This window comes from Microtus pennsylvanicus, chromosome 3 (genome assembly GCF_037038515.1).
Source record: "Microtus pennsylvanicus isolate mMicPen1 chromosome 3, mMicPen1.hap1, whole genome shotgun sequence".
NCBI classification, from domain to species: Eukaryota; Metazoa; Chordata; class Mammalia; order Rodentia; family Cricetidae; genus Microtus; species Microtus pennsylvanicus.
The window spans coordinates 61,878,973-61,902,200 of record NC_134581.1 but is presented as its reverse complement, the minus strand read 5'-3'; the positions used below and the strand labels follow the sequence as shown (position 1 = coordinate 61,902,200).

The 23,228-nt window shown below is 41.8% G+C and overlaps 1 protein-coding gene across 12 annotated transcripts in view; it reads right to left on the bottom strand.

Moving 5' to 3' along the window:
* Positions 1-1,131: 1,131 nt before the first annotated feature.
* Positions 1,132-23,228, bottom strand: part of Neo1 (neogenin 1) — a 159,972-nt gene continuing 137,875 nt past the window's right edge. For 8 of the 12 annotated variants that reach the window (XM_075965699.1, XM_075965701.1, XM_075965703.1 and 5 more), the window contains 7 exons: positions 21,209-21,356; positions 15,093-15,331; positions 14,338-14,430; positions 10,432-10,590; positions 6,676-6,939; positions 4,397-4,533; positions 1,132-3,631 (listed from right to left, as the gene is read on the bottom strand). In XM_075965699.1, coding sequence (XP_075821814.1) covers positions 3,548-3,631; positions 4,397-4,533; positions 6,676-6,939; positions 10,432-10,590; positions 14,338-14,430; positions 15,093-15,331; positions 21,209-21,356 — 1,124 coding nt within the window. In that variant the 3' untranslated portion in view covers positions 1,132-3,547. The remainder of the gene's footprint in view (positions 3,632-4,396; positions 4,534-6,675; positions 6,940-10,431; positions 10,591-14,337; positions 14,431-15,092; positions 15,332-21,208; positions 21,357-23,228) is intronic. The other 4 variants (XM_075965707.1, XM_075965708.1, XM_075965710.1 and 1 more) reach the window with 1 other exon arrangement.

Below are 23,228 nucleotides of genomic sequence, written 5' to 3'. Positions count from 1 at the left end.
TTTCTTAGGACTCTGCAAGGCAGACAGCTTATCTTTCAAGGGCACTCTAGGGCTTCAAATGAGCAAAGGTGCTCAAGTGGGAGGGACCAGGTATTACAACACTAATGACCAATTAGGGTCCCTGCAAGGTATGGAGGAGCTATGGAGTGAAGCCTTCCAGCTGGCCCCAGACCTTATCTTTAGGGCTGCTTGTCCACTCATCCAAGAGAAAGGCATCTGCTGTTGTCAGAGGCTGCATCTAGCCCGAGGCAGTCAGAAAGCAGTGAGAAATTCTTGGCTGTATTGAGACCACATGCCTGCAGAAAGACTCACAGAGCCAGCACTGGAAAATGTGGCAAGAGTGCCATCTAGGGATGCAGAGGGGATAGCTCAGGTGATGGATGGGGCTGAAAAGGGATGGCTGCGGAGGAGACAACCATGCAGGCAGCTTCCTCATGCTGGTATAGCAGTGTATCTGTTACTGGACCAGAGGTGAGGGCAGACAAGCATTCTTGGAGCTTTGGGGGCTCAGACTTTATCCTGAGGCCAACCCAACACCACTAATGGGATGGTAGGTGCTATCTAGGTTTCCAAGAACAAGATGGCAGCAGAGCAGATAGACACAGGGGTTAACAGATGGCAGGGGGCACTATTCCAGGTCTGGAGTACAAGGGATCTTACACAGGGAATGCAGTCTCTCCAGCAAGGAAAACCAGCTCAGCCGGTGCTGTATAATTCAGGGTGCTTTTGGTGTCATCTGTCATTCTTCAGGCTACCTAGTCCCTCAGGGTAGCAGCAGCAGGAAGGTCATAGGAACAAGACACATCTTTGGGGCTGGTAGTCAGATACTTCTTGGATCACTTGCTACCCCTCTCCAGGCTGTCATTTCCAACTCCTGTCTTTACAGCAGTTAGAGTCACAGAGAGGTTACTGGAGGCTAGGAACAGGGGCCCCCAAAGTAGTTAGAGCCACAGGGAGGTTACTGGAGGTTAGGAACAGGGCCCCCCAAAGCAGTTAGAGCCATAGGAAGGTTACTGGAGGCTAGGAACAGGGGCCCCCTTAATAGTTAGAGTCACAGGGAGGTAACTGGAGGTTAGGAACAGGGGACCCCAAAGTCATTTTAAGGGAAAGAACTTTTTGACCAGACAACAGTTTGATTGGATTAAAAAAGTGTATTGGATTTCCAATACTAAATAAAAACATGAAATTGTTTTTAAAAAGCCATAGAGTTTTTACAGCATCAACTACAGAAAAGGCCAAACAAGTGTGTACAGAACCCAGTCCCAGCAGTCCTCCAGGCCCCTTGAGCAGACGGCAAGGCAACAGACACATTTGTTCCACACCCTCCCGAAGGAAGCTGCTGAGCTACAGCTCAACTAGGACACAAGACACACAATGGTTTAGTTTCCAGAATCACAGGAAAATATAAGACATGTATGAAATTGTGAAATGGTGTAATACAGAATAGCTTTGCATTTTCTGAAGTTAAAAAAATCCCCCAACTTTTAAGTTACTTTTTTAAAAAATATGTCCCTCCCCCACCACCCCATTGCAATTCTGTGGCAGTATCCAGGTACCAAGGCCCTGAGGTACAGAAGTGTTGGGGTTCATGGGAAGGAATGCCCTAAACATCTAAAGTGTTCTGTGGGCAAAGGCTAGACAGTTTCTGAGGAATCCAGTCTCCAGGTGGCCAGAATGCTGACTGCTTTCTGTAGGACAGCCAAAGCACACTGGTTGTCCCAGAACCCTTCCTGGTGCCATCCTGTGACCAGCTAGAAAAGCAGCAGGAGTTAGATATCCCCCCCACCCCCAAAGAGTTCACCTTGTTGAAAGGTAAAAAGGGTAAAATAACTCACGTTCAAGGGTAGGTAGGCTAGGGAATCCACCGGTGGTCTGAATAATAATCTCACTGGCTATAAAGCCCAAGCCCAACTTACTTTCTATACGGTCTTCCAGGATTTGTTGGGGAAGAAGATGCCTGAGGGTTAGTCTTATACTTTTCATTATATATTAACATTAAAAAACAAAACCAAACACACACCTCAGCTTTTTACCTCTTTAAAGAAAAAGACAATAACTCTGCAAAGGCAAAGGCTTCTGTGTGTGGCTACATCCTCAGCACATCCGTTGCCTCATCCTAACTGGGGTTTGGCTGAGCTGCTGGGATGGGGAGGTGACCACTTCCACTGACCCTCTCTCTACCCTGTCCTCTGCTCCTTGCAGAATCACGTTCCGAAACATGTGAGGAAGCCCCATGGGCACCACATTATCCTGCTCCATCCTGGTTGATGCTTTTCAGGAGAGCCTCTGCAATGCAGAAACGAGAGCTTCCTGGCTGAGGACTTCTGAGAAGCAGGAGTCCTATTTGGAATAGAAACCCAAGCTCCTTCCTTAACTTCCAACCTTCCAAGCAGAACCAATGACAGCAGCACAAAGGGGTTTCCACCCTGTGCTTTCTGATTTCTCAGAGCAGTCAGGCTCTGGTTCTACTTGGCATCACCCAAGTAACTAAAAACATCACTGGGGCCCTCAGTGTGGACATTCCAAAAGGAATGACCAAGACACCAGGGCAGCTAAATCATCCAAACCACCCACCGTACAAGAATTTATAACCAGATCCAAACAAAACCCCAGTTGCTATGTAGTGACACGAAGATGGACATGCCAGGAAAGGACACTAAAGATGCTGCTTCCATTCTCTGCAGGCTTCTGAACAATGTACAACGACAGAAACATCCATAGGACCTAAGCAGCCCCTCCATTTCCTAGTCCCAATCCCCAACCCCACCCCAATACTGAATCTGCACAGAAAGCAACAAACAAGTCTTTTCAATGTTACATTTCATTCAAATAGATCTGTAATCTCACAGTGATGAGAGGAGAAAGTCAGGCCTTTAATAATTACAATAAAAAAATAATAAAAAAGCTTACAAACAGCAATGCAACGTCCCCCAACCCCAAAGTGATGGATTAACAGCTGGCAGAGGATGCAACATCTCAGAATTAAAAAAATAAAAACAAAACCCCAAACAAGCCAACCCCTGTCAATGGTGGAAACAACCCCACTGTCAATGACTTTCCATAAGTAACTGGAACCAGCAATCAAGCGTCAACTGCTTGCGGAGAACATCACAGACTTCCTTGGCTTTTGATAGTGTTTTCTTTAAGATAAAATAAAATAGGACACAAAATTGTACATATAAATGCCAATGTCTACACTCCATAAACGTGATGCAGTTGCAGCACGAAGACACAGCCACTGACCACGAAGTGAAAGGCAGGTTGCACTTCTTGCCTCTTCCCTGGACACAAAATTTTGGCCCATGGTGCCCAGTCCTGCAGACTATCAGCAGGCAAAGGGAAGCTGCCTCAACAAAAGCGTCATCCAGGCTGACCAGGAGAAGGCAGGTGGCTGTGCCTGGAGCCAGCCCCATGTGGAGGCACTGGCTGGTCTTCTGGCTCCTGCTCTCAAGTGCTGTCCTCTCGTACTCTGTACAATTCCTTGTTTTCAAGGTTAAGTTCCAAGACTTGTAGACTCAGGCTTGGAGTCATGTCCAGGTGAAGGTCATCAAGCTGTTGTAATGGCATTTAGGTCCTTCATTAGTCCTTCCAGGTGGGCCATCTCTTTGGTCAGCTCATCTGGTTCATAGCTCTACAGAAGGGAGAACACCATTACTGGGAACTACCTGAAGAGCTGTCCAGAAAGGAAAGCCCAGAGTACCAAGTGGACTGGCCAAAGCTGCCCTGGGAAGCTGGCCTACTGAAACCAAGATAGCTCAACAAAGTCAGAAGCAGCAGGATATACTCAAGGCCATTAAGAAAGATAGCATTTCTTGACAATTCACAATGCCTTTCTCCCGACATACACACCCCTCACCCCACAATGACCTCACAAAGCAGAGGCCCTATTGCTTTTCTCTTCTAGATTTCTACCAGATCAATACAGTCTGTGTGCCCTGGTATCTCTGGGCTTAAGCATTCTCTTTTGAGAACCCCATATCTAGAAATGCAGATGTGTTTACTGGGATTTGAAAACAGTCTTAGGTACTTCCTCTTCCAGTATCCTCCTCAGTAAAGGCACAGAGTGGAGCTCAGGGGTGAAGGAACATGTGTGGTTCACAATGAGAAGGGACCAAGTAGTGGGGACAGAACTGAAAGATGTGCATGACCACCTGTGATGGGGCGATAAGGTACTTTAAGACCTACCTGACTGTATGAAATCAAACCAAACCCATAACACATTCCCACAGAATGTGGGGATGGGGATGCCCCAAGGACACCTGCCCAATGGGTGATTAAATGGCTTTACAACTATGGGTGGCAAAGACCTGAGCCCACAAAACAGTACAGTCAGCCAAAAGCATGCAAGCAGTCCCCTTGGGTCATCCTGGCTAAGCTGAGGGCCCCATGAACTTACACTCTCGGAGTCTTCCAGCATCCTGGTGGTCTCCTGTACTTCGGGGGCACTGGGAACAACCACTGGCATAGGAGGCCGGCTCCTTCCTAAAGTCCCGATGGAGGCTGTTTTGACTGAGTGAATGTGGTGGTTCAGAGCTGAGGGGTAAAGGGCATTATCAGGTTAAGGCTAAGGTTGCACCCCAGACCTCAGAAGTCCACTAGAGGTCTGAATGTGGTCAATATGAAGGAAGCACACAAGGATCCTGCTCTGAAAAGTTATTGGAGCAAGATGGAAGGAGGGTTCTAGGGTCTCCAAGAGGCCAGAGAAAACTCCCACTGCCTTTAGAAAACTAATATCCTCACCCAATGGTTCTCAAAGGTTACAGAATGCCTGGGAGTCAAAGTTATTCATTATGCCACTTAAAGTAACATTTACCTTTTTCCCGTTTTGCATTTTTTATTTTTTTAGGGTACACAGCAACATGGGTTAAACTGTTAAGAGCCTTAGAAATGAAGGCAGCAGCCATAAACTGTGAACTCATCCAGGGGCATGTTCTTATATTTAAAAAGCCAGCTTATTATCCTTAATGAAGCAGTAAAAATTTGTTTTTATTAAATCTTAACTACATGCCTTTTAAATGCTGTGTGTAGCCAAATGTAAATGTTCCTGCTGTATACCACAAATGGCACCGTCTTCGAGAAGGGCACCATGACAGATCGACTGCTAGTTGAAGTTCTAGCATGTAATAACAAAACTTTTCATTTAAAGATGACTGGCAAATGGGCCATTCAGATATTTTCTAGAAATGGAAATAAGTGAGCTATGAACGTAAGGAAAATGATGAATACCGCCATTGTTAAAATCAAAGTTTTCAGTGTAACATTTTGAAAAACTTGTTTTGTCATCTGACTATGAAAACTTATATGCAAGGAATATGTGAATATTTGGAGAGTTTTCTTCCAAATGTCCAATGTATTGTCTCAGTATTCAGACAGTATACATCTGAAGTGCAAGCCAGATCAAAACCACCTAGTGGAATGGAGTGTGGAGTCCATGGTTGATACAGGTTGTGTAGTCTAAACCAACCTTTAAGGAACTACAGCTTATCACATTTTCCATCATATCAGAAAATACCCAGACTGGATTTGGTGGCAAGTGTCTGAAATCCTGACACTGAGACAAGAGACTGAGAATTCTAGACCAGTCTGGGAAAAGCAGAAGTCCCTCTTTCCAAGAGAGAATGCCTTTAAGTGTCTGAAAGGTGGCAGAAGTACGCTGCTGCTTGCTGACTACTGTCTGTGAGGGCAGATCTGTTGTGCGATTTCAACTCCTTTAGTGGCTTCTGGGGGTTACAAGCCATAAAGTATGCTCTTGTCTGCATACACAACTGCTTAAAAGCTGAGGGGAGGGCTCTCTCATTCTACACTTGCTGGCTCACTTGCTCAGGTGGTGGGGCCAGAGGAAGGAGCAGTTGGATCAGCAGCTAGATTGTGGCAGCATCTGTTCTGTATCAGTGAGTGTTTACTTAAATCCTTGGGACCCTTTTAACATGTAACATGGATTTTTAACAAACAAAACAACGAATTACAGCAGACTGAATGTAGGAGCTGATATGAGAATCCAGTTGCCTTCCATCAAATCAGTGCTAACAATGTTAGAGAAACTCTAAGACAATGACATCGGTTCCCCCAAAATGCGCTATTTATCTTTTAAATGAATTAATTAAATACTGAAAAATGTTTTAGTTCCTAGTGCTAAATAATGACACACTCCATATGCAGAAAAGGTTATTTTGTGTTCTCTGTAGCTTTTGAGATGAAAAGGTTTTGAGACTAAAAAACTTGAGAACCACAGACTTACTTGTTATAACAGACCACAATAAGCAATGGCCAGTCTGTGGCTGAGCTATGAAGTACGGCAATGAGCGCTCCCTATCTTGAGACTCCTGGTTTTCAGCCCTGACCTCCTGGCCCTTCTTTAGCCTGTAGCATCTTTTAGAGTAAGGTGATTTCAGGGGCCTATACAGACCAGCTCTGTTGCTCAAACCTGTGTCACTGGATTTTTAACACTAAGGAGTCTACGTGGAAAACAGTTAAAAATTCAGCTCCTCTCACCAAAACCTTATGCTCATACATATTCCCAAAAGGGAGGCGATGACACACAGCTTCTCTAAGTTGCTAGGAAAACCTGGAGGGTATTTGCTTTTCTTTTCTTTTCTTTAAAAAAGGGGTGTGGGGAGAGACTTCTATCCTAAACCCGAGCCGAAGGGTCTCAGCAGTGCTGCTCTCCTCACTCACCTTGCTGGGACAGTAATGGTGTGCTTGGCAGTGCAGGATCATAGATAGGAGGTCCTGGGGGTGGGATTGCTGGCACAGCAAAGCTTTTTAATGGATGGGAAGGGCGAACGTGGGCTGTGGGAAGGCTCTGGCCTGAGTCTTCCTCTTGGGAGCTGGCCAAGTAAGAGGAGCTGGTAGCACCTTCAGGATCCTGGTGATCAGTGCAGCATGTTTGAGATGAGGAGGCTGGCATGGTGTCCGTGCTGGGGGTATTTCGAACAGATTCTATAGCAAGAAAGCATAAACGTTAATATTTCTTTACTATTAAATACACAGATTTGGTACTTCCAAGGGATTCCCTAAACCTGTTCAATAAGTGCTTGAAGAAATCAGTGCTAGTCCAAAGACACGTGGATCAGGACTACTGCCAAGGCTAAGAATGGATGGCCTAATCTAAGAATTCTAAAACAATCTTGTTTCAACCAGCTGTTTCAATTTTTTCACTTAGATACTTAGGTAGTTCTAAGTTTGTAGATGTAAAGGACTTATTATGGAGTTCATATGAAGGCTCCTAAGACTAGTGTAGAGGAATTTTCAAATTTCATTCACCAATTGACAGTCTTAGAAATTAAACTAGCCTTTCATAGACAACCATGTCTAGTAATAAAGGCTGGATCATACCTGGTAGGAATTAACTCTGCCAACAAGGGTTTGGTGGTATCTGCAGATGAGGCCAGTGCTCAGACACTGCACAGTCATCACCAATGTGAATGGTTTTGGCACACAACAATAAGCTTCACAGTAGCCTAGGGGTCTACATACAGCTGGAGATTATTTCAAATGAATGATATGTTTATCCAAAGGGAAAAGGAAGGATCAGCCTGGAGAAGGGAAGACTCAGGAAGAACAAGGCAATAACCTCAGCGGTACAAAAAGGGAGAAGTGTCCTGAGAGCAGCACAGTGGGCAAGAAGAGCACCAGCTCTGGAGTCTACTCTGGGAATACTAGATGAGGGAATATGGCAAAGTCACTGAACTGCTGAGTCTTAGTTTCATCTATAAAACAGGGAGACAAACACATAATTCATTGAGTATTAAATGAGATGTATAAAAAGATCTGAAACATAGGGCCTTAACAGAGAGGATCTTTCTGTAGATCACTAAGCATTTATTCTATGCTAAGCACTTGATATTTATTCCTCAGAGTAACTTGGGAGGTACCGGGAGGGTAAGTAAGCAGGTTACCCATAGTAAGGCCCAACAGAGTAGAGCTTGAGTCCCTGTTCTAACTCCCAGGCTCAGGTTCTGAATCCCTACCTACTTCTTGTCTTTCTATACCTAAAGTCACTTGTCTCTCTCTGCAAAGCAGAAACAGCAATGCCAGGGACTGAGGAAGATTTTCATATAAAGTGAACAGGGCAGAACCACCATCACATCCAGAAAAGAGGCAAGGAGACCAGTCTTGATAGTCTGAGGGTTTTTTTTTTCTCTGATTTTTATGAGTTCTCAGTCTTAAAAACAATACAGAAGCCATCTGCAGCAATCTAACATACTCCCTTGCCTTTGTGAAAAAGCAGTCTGTTTCCTTAGGCTCTCAGGAGACAGGACAAACCACCTCTTTAATGTAGGTGAGGATGGACACTCATGTGTTGTTTCCCACTGCTACTCCAAGTGGGCTAGAACAATCTTGCCAGGTTTAGACACTTCTCATCCTCTAAAGGATATGCTAAGGAGGCCACTTCTCAGCTTGTTCAAGTCAGCTATCACTGTGGCTGGGAAGCTGCTGGTCACCATCTGTGATCCAGGCACTGGTAGAAGCTGTGAGAGAGAATGGGACTAAATTCTGACTGTATCACGAGGTAACAGAAAATATGATAGGTCAGCTCTGTGTACAGAGGCCTAACTGCCTCAATTATCTTTAACAAAGAGATGGCAGGAAAATAAGAAAGGAAAGCTCAGTTGCTTGCATGAGTCACAGCCTAGCTACTGCCAAAGACTGGGGTTGCCATGTATCCTCCAGAGCAGGGCACCAGCACACTGCATTCTCAGGAGGATGCTCTCTCACACAGTATCATTTGGACCTACTAAGACACTAAGTTCTAACTAAAATACAAGGCTCTGTAAAACTTCTGCTTTGGTGAAGAGTCCTTACTTTCCAGAGCTGTTTAAAAACACACAAAATTTACAATGGTCAAACAGAAAGTGCTCTCCCCATGGTAAGTAGTAGCAAATGTCCCTAGAGCAGGAACTACTTGGCCGGGCTCCAGTTCTGTACAAGTTTCAAACCCAAGGCTATGAAAATAGCAGTCTAAGCTCAACTGACATAAAGTCTTGAAGAAATACAAAGCAGGAGAACTTGAATCACTTCTAGAAACTGGGTCTATTTTTTATTTTTCTCCCTATTTTCCCAGAGCACTTTCTGTCCCAACATATATAGAAGAGAACTTTACCAACAAGAGTAGAATACTTGGATGAGATTGGTGAGAACTTCCAGTCTTCTAACTCCCAAGCCACTTCCAGTCCAGGACAAAGAAGAAGAGGGATCATCAGGCCAGGAGAGCTAGCCATACACTCATGTAGTTCCTTATATGAGGATTGTGTGGGCCAGATTCCTTAGTCTTCAAAACAGCAAGTGTGACTGGGCACACAAAACTGTCTTCCTCAGAGCAGGGTTGGATTGAAAAGTTGATTCTGGCACTTACTGTTCTATGACATTGTGTCTGCAAGACAGACTTTGGTTCCCATGCAGCTGGCTGGAATAACTATATATTCCTAATGCAGATCTGAAACCTACATTTGGAAGGAGATAGTAGGCAGGCCAAATTTAGGCATGGGTTCATGCAGCACCATCCAAACCAGAAACAACATTAGCAGAGTGCAGCACCGAGAGCCACTAGACAGTCCTGCAGACAGCCCTGAAAGCTCTGACCTTCATTGATATTCTGGGTGTATTAATGACTGATCAAAATTTGAGGTCAGGGAGATGTAAGCAGTGGTGACTCAAACTTCTAAATATTAAATTTTGAGGCTCTTTAAAAAATGGAGCTCACTATGAAAAATCGTAGTTGGTACATGTAAGATGTTACTAGGATTTGCAGCTTAAAACTAGAAGATCAAAACAGTCCATTCTTTTTGCTGTCTCCTCCTCATTTTCATTCTTTCTTCCTTAAAACTGTCTGATGAAGCTCTGTCTTAAGATTTCCATTGTTTGTCTGGCAAAGCATTTAAGACACACAGAAGACTGTTATTCCAGTTTCCTATATTTTGAAGCTGTGCTCCCCCTCCCCCAATTTTCAGTCTACTGGCAACCTAAGGTGGCCCTGCTCTCTCCTGGATGCTGTCCTTACTCTGGTCAATAGGGCAATAACCTGCACCTAATGACTGTCCTACAGATACCCCTAACATTAGAGTGACTGAGACAAAGGCAACCACTGGTTTCTAGAAGCCACTCTGAATACATTTCCCTTTCAAATGGTAGAATTAAAAAAATTGAAGTTGCAAAAAGGGACAATGGTGCAAGACTTGTTGGAAGAAGAGAAGCTTACTCAATTCAAGTTACTGCTGCTTTTTACTAAGATGACACCTTGCACTGAGTAAGTACTTCAACTTAGGGAGAAAAATACAGTAGATTTTACAGAAAACAAATTTGAATCCATCACAGAAATGTAATGATAAACAAGTAACACTGACATTTTCTATACACAGCAGGTCCTTCCCCATTTCCACTTGCCAACTCTTAGAATGCTTTCAACATCTGGGCTTGATCCTCATCTCTCACCTGTGGAATTGGCCCTGTCTGAAAGGGACATGGATGTGCCAATGGGCCATGGGCTGCTTGGGTGGTGGAGATGGCTGCGGGCTGGAGAAGCGAGGCTGCTAGAGTGGAAATGGTGGTGAGGGTTATCGAGGGAATGGATGGGATGGGCACTAACCACAGCTGTGAATGAACACAAGACAGAGAGATGCTTAACATGCTTGCACAGACACATACAAAAGTCACCCTTCCCACCTCCCTTTTAACCAAATCTTTACTTTGGCTTTTTGATGGTAGGTGGCTAGACAATCAGCCATCAATTTTATATTTAACTAAACAAATGAACACATTTCTAGGTATATTCTATATCTGTACAGAATAAGAAAGTCTGAGGATATATTCTGTTAACAGGAGTAATTTTTCAGGAACAGGGGTTAGGATTAAGGAAGTATTTTTTCTTTGCCTTATCTGCATTTCTGAATTCTTCTATTATAAACATGAATCACACAACTATTACAATATCTATCTGTAAGACCACAAATAAATATTTCTTTTATTTTTTCTGTCCTGCTAAAATGACAATTAATTAAAATGACATTCACTCTTGATTAATGGGTATTAATAAGTAGCTGTTTAATCAACTTTAATATATTAAAAGGAATGTAAATAAAAATTTTAACCATCATACCTCAATCTAGTAATGAAAGTATGAATTATAATAGCACAGCACCACTTTTTACTATGTCCAGCCTGGGGCTCAGTCTACCCATTAGCATTTTAAGCCATAAATGGATGTTCCTAGTTTCCTTTTCCTTTCTCTGACTAAAGATTCAATTTAGGTAAAGAAGAAAGTTCTGTATAGGTTCCATATGGAAATTCCTATAAAGCCCTTTAATAAAGCTTCCTGTTTAACTTGAGATATAAACAGTAAAAAGCAATACACCTAGAGTCAGAAAATACATTTTTCTTAGGTATGCTTTAGAGCAGCTGAAGAACAATGTTTATGATCAAGGTAACTAGCTGCACATTGCCCAAACAGGCAAACATGCAAGTACGGTAGACAAGGAACATAGGGATTCCCCTGTCTCCTTTTCTAAGCAAGGTTTTCATAAATTTTAATAATCAAACTGCATTAGCACTTTGGAACCTATTAAAATATCTTCTGTTTTGTGGGATCTCCATAGATCTTTGTGAGGCTATCAATATCACCTTGGAAAGAGAAACCCCAGACCATGGAATAGATGCATTTCTTCTCTAGAGGCTCTAGCAGGTCCATGGGAATAAATTACAACCATTAAAGTTAGCTGAGAAGGGTGATCATTATTCTCAGATCAAGATCTCCCCCAGGGCAAGAGAAGTAGTTTGCAAAGTGAGATGCTTAAGAATCAGTATTTTCCACAATTCAGGCTGGGGGGAAGGAGTAAAATAGAGCTTGACCTAGGATGTTTAATATGAGAGCATTCTAGGGACAGATGGTGAAAGAAAGCCAGAATGGACTTTGTTTTAAATGATATTTCAAGTGTTTCCAAATACATAAATAAAAAGTGAATGTGTTGGTATAGAATGAAGTTAGTTGAACCAGAACTTGATGGGTCTACATAGGGTTTGGATCTGACCTCATCCCAATGCCAGCAAGCCCATCTAGCTCTGCTTAGCTTCTCAGACCAAGGTATGTTAATGCACCAGGTGCACAGTTGCTAGGTGGGTTTCAAAAAGAATCTCTCAAAGCTCCAAGTGGACCCCAGCACCTTGTTTTAGATTCTTTTTTTTTTTCCCTTTCTTTTTTCTCTTTTTGTTTTTCGAGATACGGTTTCTCTATGTAGCAGCCCTGGCTATCCTGGAACTCACTCTGTAGACCAGGCTGGCCTCAAACTCACAGGGATCCTCCTACCTCTGCTGCCCGAATGCTGGGATAAAGCTGTGTGTTACCACTGCCCGCCAGGGTTTCAGATTCTTGAATGAAAGATTCTAACAACTACCCAACTATTTGGGCACAAATTACATACTACTGTGTATTTATACGTATTTCTTCCTCACCAAACCAAAACCAACCAACTAAAACAAACGAGAGAAAATGATTGCAATCAGAATTGTATCTTTTTTCTTTAACATATTAAATAAATAGTTTGATTTTTTTAAGTTTTAGAAATAAGCCAGTTCAGGCAGAAACTGAGCCCTTAGAACATTCAAATTACCATCTTCTTATAAGTAAAAAACAAAAACAAGGGAAGTAGATGAATTTATTCTTTTTTTGTGTTTTTTAAACTGGAGGTATCTATATAGGAAACCTATTAAAACATATAAAATATGTTTTTCCCCCGTATGATTCCAAGTGTAAGTCATTCTTCCTGTTATGGACATTAAACTTAAGTTACTTGTTAAAACTGCTTATTTTGAAACAGCCTTATTCTTTCAGAGCTGATTTCCCTTTACAATCTAGTGTCTTCTCTGGTTGTGCACTGTGAGGGTGTGTGAGTGAGGGAAGACAAACGTGCACGCTTGGAGGTTCCATCAGAAGTGTGGATGAGACCTTTTACAAGTAGAGGATTCCATGGCACCGGTGCCTGTGTAGGACATTCAGAGCTGGTTAACCTCATCATTTGAGTGATGTGGTGATATAGTCTCTTAGCTGCAAGACCCACATTGCCAGCTAATCTGAAAGGCCTTTTTATATTGAAACAGAAGCACAGGAAAGGAGAAAGTAGACTGAAAATGATGACTCATCTTTGTCTTTCCCTGATCTGGAGACAGGATCTGACTGGAAGCCCAGGCTGACCTTGAACTCCATTCTGACTCAGTCTCCTGAGTACTGGAGTTACAGGTATTTATCACCATGCTTGGCACTTTTTGATTTTTAAAAAGATTAATTTTATTACTTTAAGCTATGTGTGTGTCTGTATGTTGGTCTGTGCACATGAGTGTGATGTTCTCAGAGGCCAGCGGTGAAAGATCCCTCTGCAGTTGGAATTAGAGTTGGTTGTGAGCCACCTGATAGGAGTGCTGTGAACTGAACTTGGTCCTCTGCTCTAACCACTAAGCTGTCTCTTCAGCACATTCCTCTCTTTTGATTCTCAATACTAACATTTAACTTATTTTTAATTTCAATTATTACGAAAGGACTTCTAGTAACATAACTGCTTGACAAAATGAAGTATGGGTTAACAGAGCAAAAATGTTTTAAAAACTCCATGTTGCATTTTTGAAACAACTTTATAAAGTCTACTAAATAAAAAAGTTAAAACCCCACAGAGCTATCAGTACTGATCACATGCATGACTTTTGGCAAAGCCCAGTTGCAGTATCAGGAGATGCTTTCCTGTCTCTCCTGGGAGAGTACAGAATTTATTTTTTTTTTAAATGATCGTGTGTGTGTGTAGGCATACATGTGCTATAGAATGTATGTGCTATTGTGCAGGTGGAGAGGTCAGAGAACAGTTCTTGAGAGTTGGTTTTTCTCTTGCTACCACACGGGAAGCAGAGAACCAACTCAAGTTCTTAGACCTGCACGTAAGCATCTATAACTTAAAAAATGTTACTATCAAGAATATTTAATTTGTATTTTTATGTGTATGGATGTTTTGCCCATATGTGCACCATGTATATGGCTGGTGTCTGTGAAGGCCAGAATCCCCTGGTCAGGTGTCAGGGTCCCCTGGAACTGGAGTTACAGATAGTTGTGAGCTGCCATATTGGCACTGGGAATCAAACCTGGATCTTCTGGAAGAGTAGTCAGTGTTCTTAAGCACTGAGCCATCTTTTCCAGCTCAAAAATAACATTTACTATGAAATACAACAATACGTTGGTATTTCTTCTTCCTGTAAGGTGCCACAATATTGTCAGTTGATCTGTATCTTGTAATTAAGAGAAGTTAAAGAGACTACTCATAGCTATTTCCCACCATGACATGGAAGACAGACGCTTCTACTTACGCTGAGGTGGCTGAGAGTCAAAAGGCATCATCATTTTTGGTCTCATTCCCCTCCTTCCAGCCAGTGTAGACATGCTGTCCTCTGACTCAAGCCCTAGATATAAAGTATGCAGGTTAGTAGTAAGTGTACGCCCTGGGCCTCTGAGCAGCCTCAACAGTTACCCATTTCCAGTGAAGGTTTTGCGATTCACAAACAATGTACCAAGCCAAGGGATTTACATTTGTAACATTAAGCAAATTCCTGCTGAGATTCAAAAAAGATGATATGATGGTGCACACTGTACTTTAGTGAGATGTGTGTATAAGCATCCTTATCACAGAGGTTTTGAATGCCACAGTGACAGCTGAAGTACAAAGGAAAGGACACAGCCCAATGCACACACATGAATTAGGTGCTTCAAATACTCAACTAAAGCCTGATAAGAGACTTAAAAATATCTAGAAGGCTGCTCTTAAATGATACATAGTCTCCCTTTCTCTAACAGCTAGCTATTGTTCATCAAATACTGAAGAAAAATAAAAAAACCCAAGATAAACATTTTTTTTCCTTCAAGACAGGGATTCTCTGTGTAATAGCCCTGGATGACCTGGACCTCACTTTGTAAACCAGGCTGGCTTTGAACTCACAGAAATCGGCCTGCCTCTGCCTCCCAAGTGCTGGGATTAAAGATGTGTGCCTGCAATAGACATTTCTTTAAAATTAACCTCTTACTGGAATTGTCAAATTCAGGTAACCTTAAAAAGTGGAAATGGTACCTCTGTATGAATTCCGCCTTTGATGGATATTGCTATCCATGGAATTGTCGACTGGTGTGATATCTTGAGAGTTTCGAGGGATTGGAGTATCAGTCATGACAGGGTTTGGATCTGGAGACTTGTCAATAGGCTTCAACTCCAGTCTCTCATGATGGATCCATAGGTCTGGGGGCTTCACGTCTTTGCAGTTGCCCTTATACTTATGGGAACCATTCACTGATTTGCAGGCAGCTCGTTTCCTAGGCACAGAATTAAAAGTAGTCTTTAAAATGTATTTCTTTTGAACATATTTGTTAAAGCACTATGTGATTAAAACTGATTTTCTGCTAGGTATGGTGTCACTGGCCTATAATCCCAACTAGTTAGGAGGCAGAGGCAGGAATATAAAATAGTCAAGGCTTGCCTGGCCTAGTTCAAGGGCAGTCTATGCAAGTTAGCATGATTTACTCTCAAAATAAAAAGTAAAAGGAGGGACTGGAAATGTAGCTGAGAAGCAGAGTATATGTTTAGCATTGGGAAATCCTAAATGCAATCCCCAATCAAAACAAAAAATACTTCAACCCAGAATAAAACAACAAACTCTTTAAAGTGTCCTGAGAGATACTTTAAACAAAGGCAGAAATGGAAACAAACAGCAGCAGCAACAACAACAAAAATCAGGGATAATTATTTCTGGAAATAGTAAATGCGGTCTTGTCTGTTCATATATTATTTGGATACTATGTCAGAGCATATCTGAATATTGTCCTTTTTTTTTTAAATTAAGAGAGTGAGCTAGCATTTAAAAATAGAACCTCTAAAGCAGAAGGTTCCTCTACAAGTTTCCACTAGACAGAGAAAGGACAAGACATAAAAATACAGTAAGAAAAGATAAAAATTAATGCCCAACAGAGGATGGAGGGAGTCATTTTCTAGGACCCCACCAGGACTATAAATAGGTGGCGTCAAAATGTGACAGCAGTCTCCACTATGCTGTGGTGCCTTCTTTCGCTCATTCACTTACTTTCCCAGTCACCTTGTTTCTGTCAGATCCTGTGCTACACTTCTGTGTCCTCAGCACTTTTGATCAAGTGAGGAAAACGACACCAAACTATTTTTAAATGCTCTGAGTTTACCGAAATGCCAAGTATTAATCTTAATAGTTGGAGCTTAGGTAGACAGGGAATGTGCAGAATAAGTGACTTTTATGCTGAGACTTAACGGGGACAGCACATGTATTCCAGGTGGTGAAATCAGCTTATGCAGAAGCCCTCAAGTGGAGCAGCAGCCTGGCCTACTAGAGGGATTCTGTAAAGTCCTGAGTGATGACAGGGTGAGCCATGAAGAGAATGATGGGAAACAGTGCTCAGGAGGCAGCCAAGGACCATATTATGAAGAGTTTTTACAGCGGTACTAAGAATATGAACTTCCCTCTATAAGAAAGGAGAAATAATTTAATGGTTTTAAGCAAGAGAGAAAGAAGGTCAATCTTGAGTTAAAACTTTATCCCTACCATGTTGTGAAGAATGAGCTTGTGAGGTGGAGGCTGGAGAGAGTCCATCGTGCTGGCCTGTGGCAGTGGGAATGGAAGAGGCAGATTTGAAAGGCATTTTTAGGAGTCAGAAATGATAGAGTGAGGGATGAACACAGACTGGGTTCAGATAAAGAAGAAAAAGAAGTAAATGGTGAGGCCAAAGCTTCTGACGCAGGCCACTTACACTGGGAATAGTAGACTAGAAGAAATTTTACTGAAAACACTAGGAATTTTGGTTTGGACATGTGTGTTAGGTACTTTTTCCATTGCTATCTGGTGTGAAGCAATTTAAGGAAGGGAGGGTTGGGTTGCAATTTGAGGGGTACATCCCACCATGGCCAGCAGAGAATTGCTGGTCACACTGCACCTGTAAGTACAAAGGAAGAGACTACACAAGAAGTAGGGCTGGGCTAGGCATCCTCAAAGCTAACTCTCAGGGAACAAGGATCCATACCCTTCATAATAGAGCCACCAGCTATGGACCAAGTGTTCAAACACAGGAGCCTATAGAAGTAGGCAAATTCACATCCAAGCTACACGCTGAGTTTAGAGAAGAAACATGAAAGAAGCAACAGGGTGTGTGTGTCTGATACTCAGAAGAAAGAGGCCTGGCTGGAAATAGAAATAGTTTCTGGGAAGCATACAGTAGATGGAACCACAGAGGCACATGAGGTCATGTGGAAGGGCTTGGAGAAGAGAGGAGGTCCTGACTCAGGCTCTGAGGAAATGTGTGTAATCCACTGAGAGCAACTGTGCTGAAATGGTTGGAACAGAAAGGACAAATAACGCTTCAACATGTAGTGAAGAAAAAAAAAAGACTCCAAGCTAGTAGAAACAAATACAGTGGACCTGCATACCTGTGCTTCACAGTCTCAGATTCAACCAACTTCAGGTTGTAAATATATTGCTTTTAAATTTCACCGAATGTGAACTTTCCCTTGCCACTCTTGAAGCAATAGTATAAAAACAATTTGTACAGCAATTACTTAGCAGTCACATATGATTAAGATGGGGAGAAATAAATCCCTCATGTAGTTTGGTGAATTACAGAGTACACCTTCACGGCTGTTCTGTCACTATGTAATGTGACCTTACAGGACCACTGTGTCATATGTGGAATCATTATAAGCTGAGCATTCCTAATCTGAAAGCTTGAAAATCACTGGGCACAGTGGCACATACCTGTGATGCCAGCAGTTTGGAGGCTGCGAAGTAAGTGTTTTAGCTTTGAGGCCAGCTTGCTGTAAAACCTTGCCTCAACATACCAAAAAATTATTCAGAAAATTTTAGTTAGATGGTGATATGAAGAGGTAGCTCTCTCATCTCCTACAACTTGGATGTGGTTTGTCTCCCCCAAAATTATGTGCTGGAAACCTCTTTAGTGGTAATAAGAGGTAATGGAATCTTTAAGAGATGGAGCCTAGTAGGAGGGAATTAAGTCAATGGGAGGAGACTAAGTAGTTCTCACAGGACTCGAACAGCTCCTAAACAACAGGCTGTTGTGGTGGAATCTGGTACACATTCCTGGGATCTTCTTTTGTATATAACTTTCTGTTTCTCTGCCATGCTGTGGCCAGGGACCCTCACCAGCATGCCAGAACCATGCTATTTAGACCGTCCAGGCCACCAGAATCTTTAAACAAATAAAGCTGTTTACGAAGTGCCTACCCTTAGGTATTTTAATATAGAAACACAAAATACACTAATACATCATCTGACAGCTTCTCTCTTCTTGAAGTAGAATCTTGGGTAATCTGTGGAGAGTCAGGGAACTAAAGAAAACGTGTTGAAAAACAACAAGGGCCTAAACTTTAAACTCTCTATTGATGTTGACACTGTAAATTGCTATAAAAGCCACTACCTGAACAAGAGGTACTTCAAGTATTAAAGAGGAAGAAAAGGAACAAGAAAGACTCATTATATTTTCAATGGCTAATAGAACACCCAGAAGCAGCTTAAGGGGAGTTGAGGGGCAGTGCTGCAAAGATTTGATGCAATTATTTTAAACAAAGGGACCCAAATCTGTTGGACTTGCAAATTCAAATACAGAATACAGAACCTATTTTCCTTGTTTCAGTCTGAAGACCCTCTTATTTTTTATCTACTTTGAATTTTAACTCCTTCTAAAGCACCATGGAACTCTTTATTGTGAGTGTTTATGTGTGTGTGTCTGTCTTAATAGACCAGGCTGGTCTCAAACTCTCAGAGATCTGCTGCCTCTCTCTGCCTCCCCGAGTATTGGGATTAAGGTGTGTATCACCACCGCCTGGCTTAATTTTGTTTTTTATATACTATTAAACATCCCCAAAATACTAACAGTAAATATAAGAGCAAGTTCATATAGATAGATAAGTGAAGCACCAAATACAGAAACCTGCAGAAACATTCTAAAAAAGCTATTTTTCAGGCTTTTAAGAAAACCAGTTTTCCATAATCAAAAGCAGACAAGAGGCATAGATAAAGGAGCCATTCTTGTCTTAGAAGAGGTCTGTAGTATAAACTATGGAAAGCTATTTGACAAGAGAGATTTAAAATATCACATAACCTATTTGACATAAAATAATTCAAATAGCAGTTACAAGGGAGCATATTATCTGTCCTATGTATGGGAAATAAATACATTAGCTGGGTATGGTGGCACATGCCTTTAATCCCAGCACCAGAGGCAGAGACAGGTGGATCTCTGTGAGTTCAAAGCCAGCCTGGTCTATACAGCAGGTTATTGGCCAGTCAAGACTACACAGTGAGAGCCTGTCTCAATTATTTTTAAATTATAATATTTTATATAAGTTCATAGTTTCTTCCACCTTGGCTGACACACAGGCTATGAAATAGCCTATTTATTGTAGGTCTGCTAGACACTCAATGTGGTCTGCTTGCTGCGTACATATACAGATGTGCTTTCTGGCTTTTGCGGTAAAAAGTAGATTTCTTTTCTTCATCCCATTAAAGTTTTATTTTTATCAACTCAATGTTTTACTTTTCGTTTCTTTCATATATGTGTGCAAGCGTGTGTGTCTTCCTCTATACTCTACACTGTATATTTTTAAACAGGGTCTATCACTAACCTCAGCTCTCACAGAAGGCAAGGCTAGCCACCCAACAAGCTTGAGGACCCTGTCTGTCACCCCCTTTCACTCCACTCTACTGGAGTTAGAGATGTGTCCTGCCGAGTCTGACTTTATAAACTCAGGTCACGTTTGCATTTTAAGCACTTTACTCATTGAACCACATTCCCCAGCCCATATTTTTAGTTTGGTAAACATTTTTTTTGTTGCTATTATTGTTAAAAAAATAAGACACAAGGCTGAAAAGATGGCTCAGAAGTTAAGAGAATAAACTGCTCTTGAAGAGGACTTGAATTTGCTTCCCAGTACTACTGCAGTTGGCTCACAACAACCTATAATTCCAGTTCCAAAAGTATCTGAGGTCTCTGTGCCTATACCTAAATATAGATATACATACACATAACTAAAAATAACAATAAAACACCAGGACACAAACATACATATCAGCCCGGGCTGTACACAGAATCAGATCTTTGACGTCCATTGTCCATATCTTGTCCTATTGGAAGGTCTTTGGAGAAAACAATATGTATGCCACTGTGTGGTTTCCTATGATAGACAGTGCCTTCTTCTAGATGCCCTTCTGAGGACCTGCCCCACTTCCTGATCAGGTCTCTCTACTCAGAAATGTCTATGGTGGGTTGTTTGGTTTATCTCCTTTCTTCAACAGAATTTTTAATTCATAAACAGCACACCATGGATATTCCTGCTTGTAGATGCAAAATTTTTGGCCTGGGATAGGGGAAGATATTTTCAAACTTTTTATTTTTTAAAGACTGATTTTTATTTTTAATTATGTGTACACTTCTGCAGAGACAAAAAGTGGGTGTCAGATTCCTTTAAACTGGGCTGGAGAGATGGCTCAGAGGTTAAGAGCACTGCCTGCTCTTCCAAAGGTCCTGAGTTCAATTCCCAGCAACCACATGGTGGCTCACAACCATCTGTAATGGGGTCTGGTGCCCTCTTCTGGCCTGCAGGCATACACACAGACAGAATATTATATACTAAATATATATATATATATATATATAAAGATTCCTTTAAACTGAAGTTACAGATGGCTGTGAACCACCCAAAGCAGGTGCTGGGAACAGAACTGGGGTCCACTACAAGAGCTGTACATGTTCCTAACTGCTGAGCAAGTTTCCTAAACCCACTCACTTTTCAAACTTTTTCAGGAGTTTGCTGAGGCTCACAAAACCCTGTTAAACCTTAACTAAATTTCTTGGCAGGTCTTTTTCTTCCTTCTCCCATGGTTTCGCTTTCTCCTGTCTCTTCAACTTTGTGTTCAGTACATGGCAGGAATATTTCAGCTCCATTAAAATCTTGCGGGACCTTGCATAATATACATATTCCCTAAGACATTCCCATGGTAGGGGCATTGTTGAATTTAAAGTGGCTCTTCATGTACTTTATGGTTTTTAATTCTTTGCATCACTCTAAAAACATAAACAACATATAAGAAGCAAAAAACAAACAAAAGGTCAAAAAAAGATATACTACAAGTTTATGGGTTACATTTTAGGGATCCTTACTTCTTCTGGTGAGAAGTGGTACGCCGGGTACAAAAGACAGCGATGATCACAACCACCACAATGGTGATGACACCAACAGAGACAATGATGACCAGCAGCATATTGCTGTCTAGAGGAGAGGTGGGGCTCCCATGAGGGCTGTTGCTGCCTGTACAGGGAAAATGGTACACCTGTTAATTTGTTAGGTGATTTAAAAATATACATTCAATCAGGCTATTAAAGCATTCCAAGGTATTTCATGGGAACTTCCTTCATACCAGCTATCAGAGTTCCACATAATGTGCCACTCAAGGAAACTATTTCTAGATTCTAAGTTCCTAGGGATATGAGAGTCTGCTCCCCCCACACCCTCAGGGATTAGCACAGAGGTTTGCTCAAAGAATAGCATTTAGTGGAAACCTTCAAGGGTACTGACATGGTAGAGCTTCCAAAGCTCGAAGGTTCAGATACTTTCTGACAAGTATGTCAGAGATCTTGCCTCTCTGGTGTCTTGTAAGATGTGCAGATTCATTTTTAAAAGCTCCATGCTGAGCTGCAGAGAAGTGTGAGTTCCTGGGTCCTATACCCAGAACCTTTGGGCATGGTGACACGAGCTTATAATCTCAGTGCTGGGGAAGCAAGGCAGGTGGAGCTCTGGTAGGCAGAACATTGGAGCACAGGGATTGGTCAGCCGAGCCTACTTTGTGAGTTGCAGCCCAGTGAGAGACCCTGTCTTAAAGTGTGGACAGAACCTGGGCCTCTACATGGACCATGTATATAACACCCATCCCCCAATCACCATTTCTAAATTCTTTGGGTTTTTTTTTTGCTTTTAAAATCATATAAAATGCATATTCCTATAAAGTAAAAAGTTTTCCTTAACATACAGATGTCTGAAATTACAAAATCACTATTTAAAAACTAATCTTTTTTTCATAAGCATACAGACAATACAATTTTCTTATTCTACTTCAGCAGGAAGCAGGTCTAGACGTATGTATTATTTTGACAATTATTTATTGAGCGGTTACTATGTGCCAGTTATTATTGTAGGTATTCTAGATGCAACAGTGAAGAGCAAAGATGTGAATGCTGGGGGTGGGAGGTTGGCACAAGCAATAAACAGATAAGAAACTCTAGTTCAGCTATGACAAAAGCAGGGGAAGGTGCTACACTGCGGAGTGACTGTGTGGGTGACTTAGACTGAGTAGTTAAAAAGCTTTTCTGAATCTAATGTGGCTCTGCCTCAAGTGTAAGGTCTCTTTCATTCCACAATATTGGAGAAGCAAGGCCTGGAGCCTGCACCTGCATATCCCTGTAAACAGCTTCTAGAACACACAATCTGGACTCTAAATTCAACTTGTTTTCATTTGCATAACTGTATTAATAATTTTTTTTAAAAAGAAGCTTTTTTTAGAAATGGCTTTTGAGCTTATAATTAGACAAGAAGGATCTCATCATACAAAGGCCTGAGGGAAGACACAGCAGAGTAGTGGTTCTTGACCTTTCTAATGCTAATGCTGTGACCCTTTAAGGCAGTTCCTCATGTTGTGGTGATCCCCAACCATAAAATTATGTCATTAGTACTTCATAACTGTAATTTTGCTACTGTTATGAATTGTAGTGTAAAATATCTGATATTTAGGATATCTGATATGTGATCCTGTGGGGATTGTGACCTAGAGGTTGAGAACTGCTGCTCTAGCGGGGGAACAGAAACTAGAAGGACCCTCAGGCATATTTATAAATTTGTGTTCCTCCCAACTTCGGTGGGCTAAACCTCTCACTGCAGTGTATAGAAGTCAATGAAGAGATGCATTACTATTCAAAGTGCTACAAATAAGCAACTATGAATGCTCAGCTAGAGATGGAACATCTTTATCAACTCTTGGTCCCTAACCACAAAGGCTCAGAACATTATGGAAGAGGTGACCCTTGCTTAGCACTAGAATTTGTTAGACTGTTCGGTGGCACATGCCTGTAATGCCAACCCTTTGAAGACCGAAGCAGGAAGACTGCAGTAAATTGAGTCCAGTTTGGG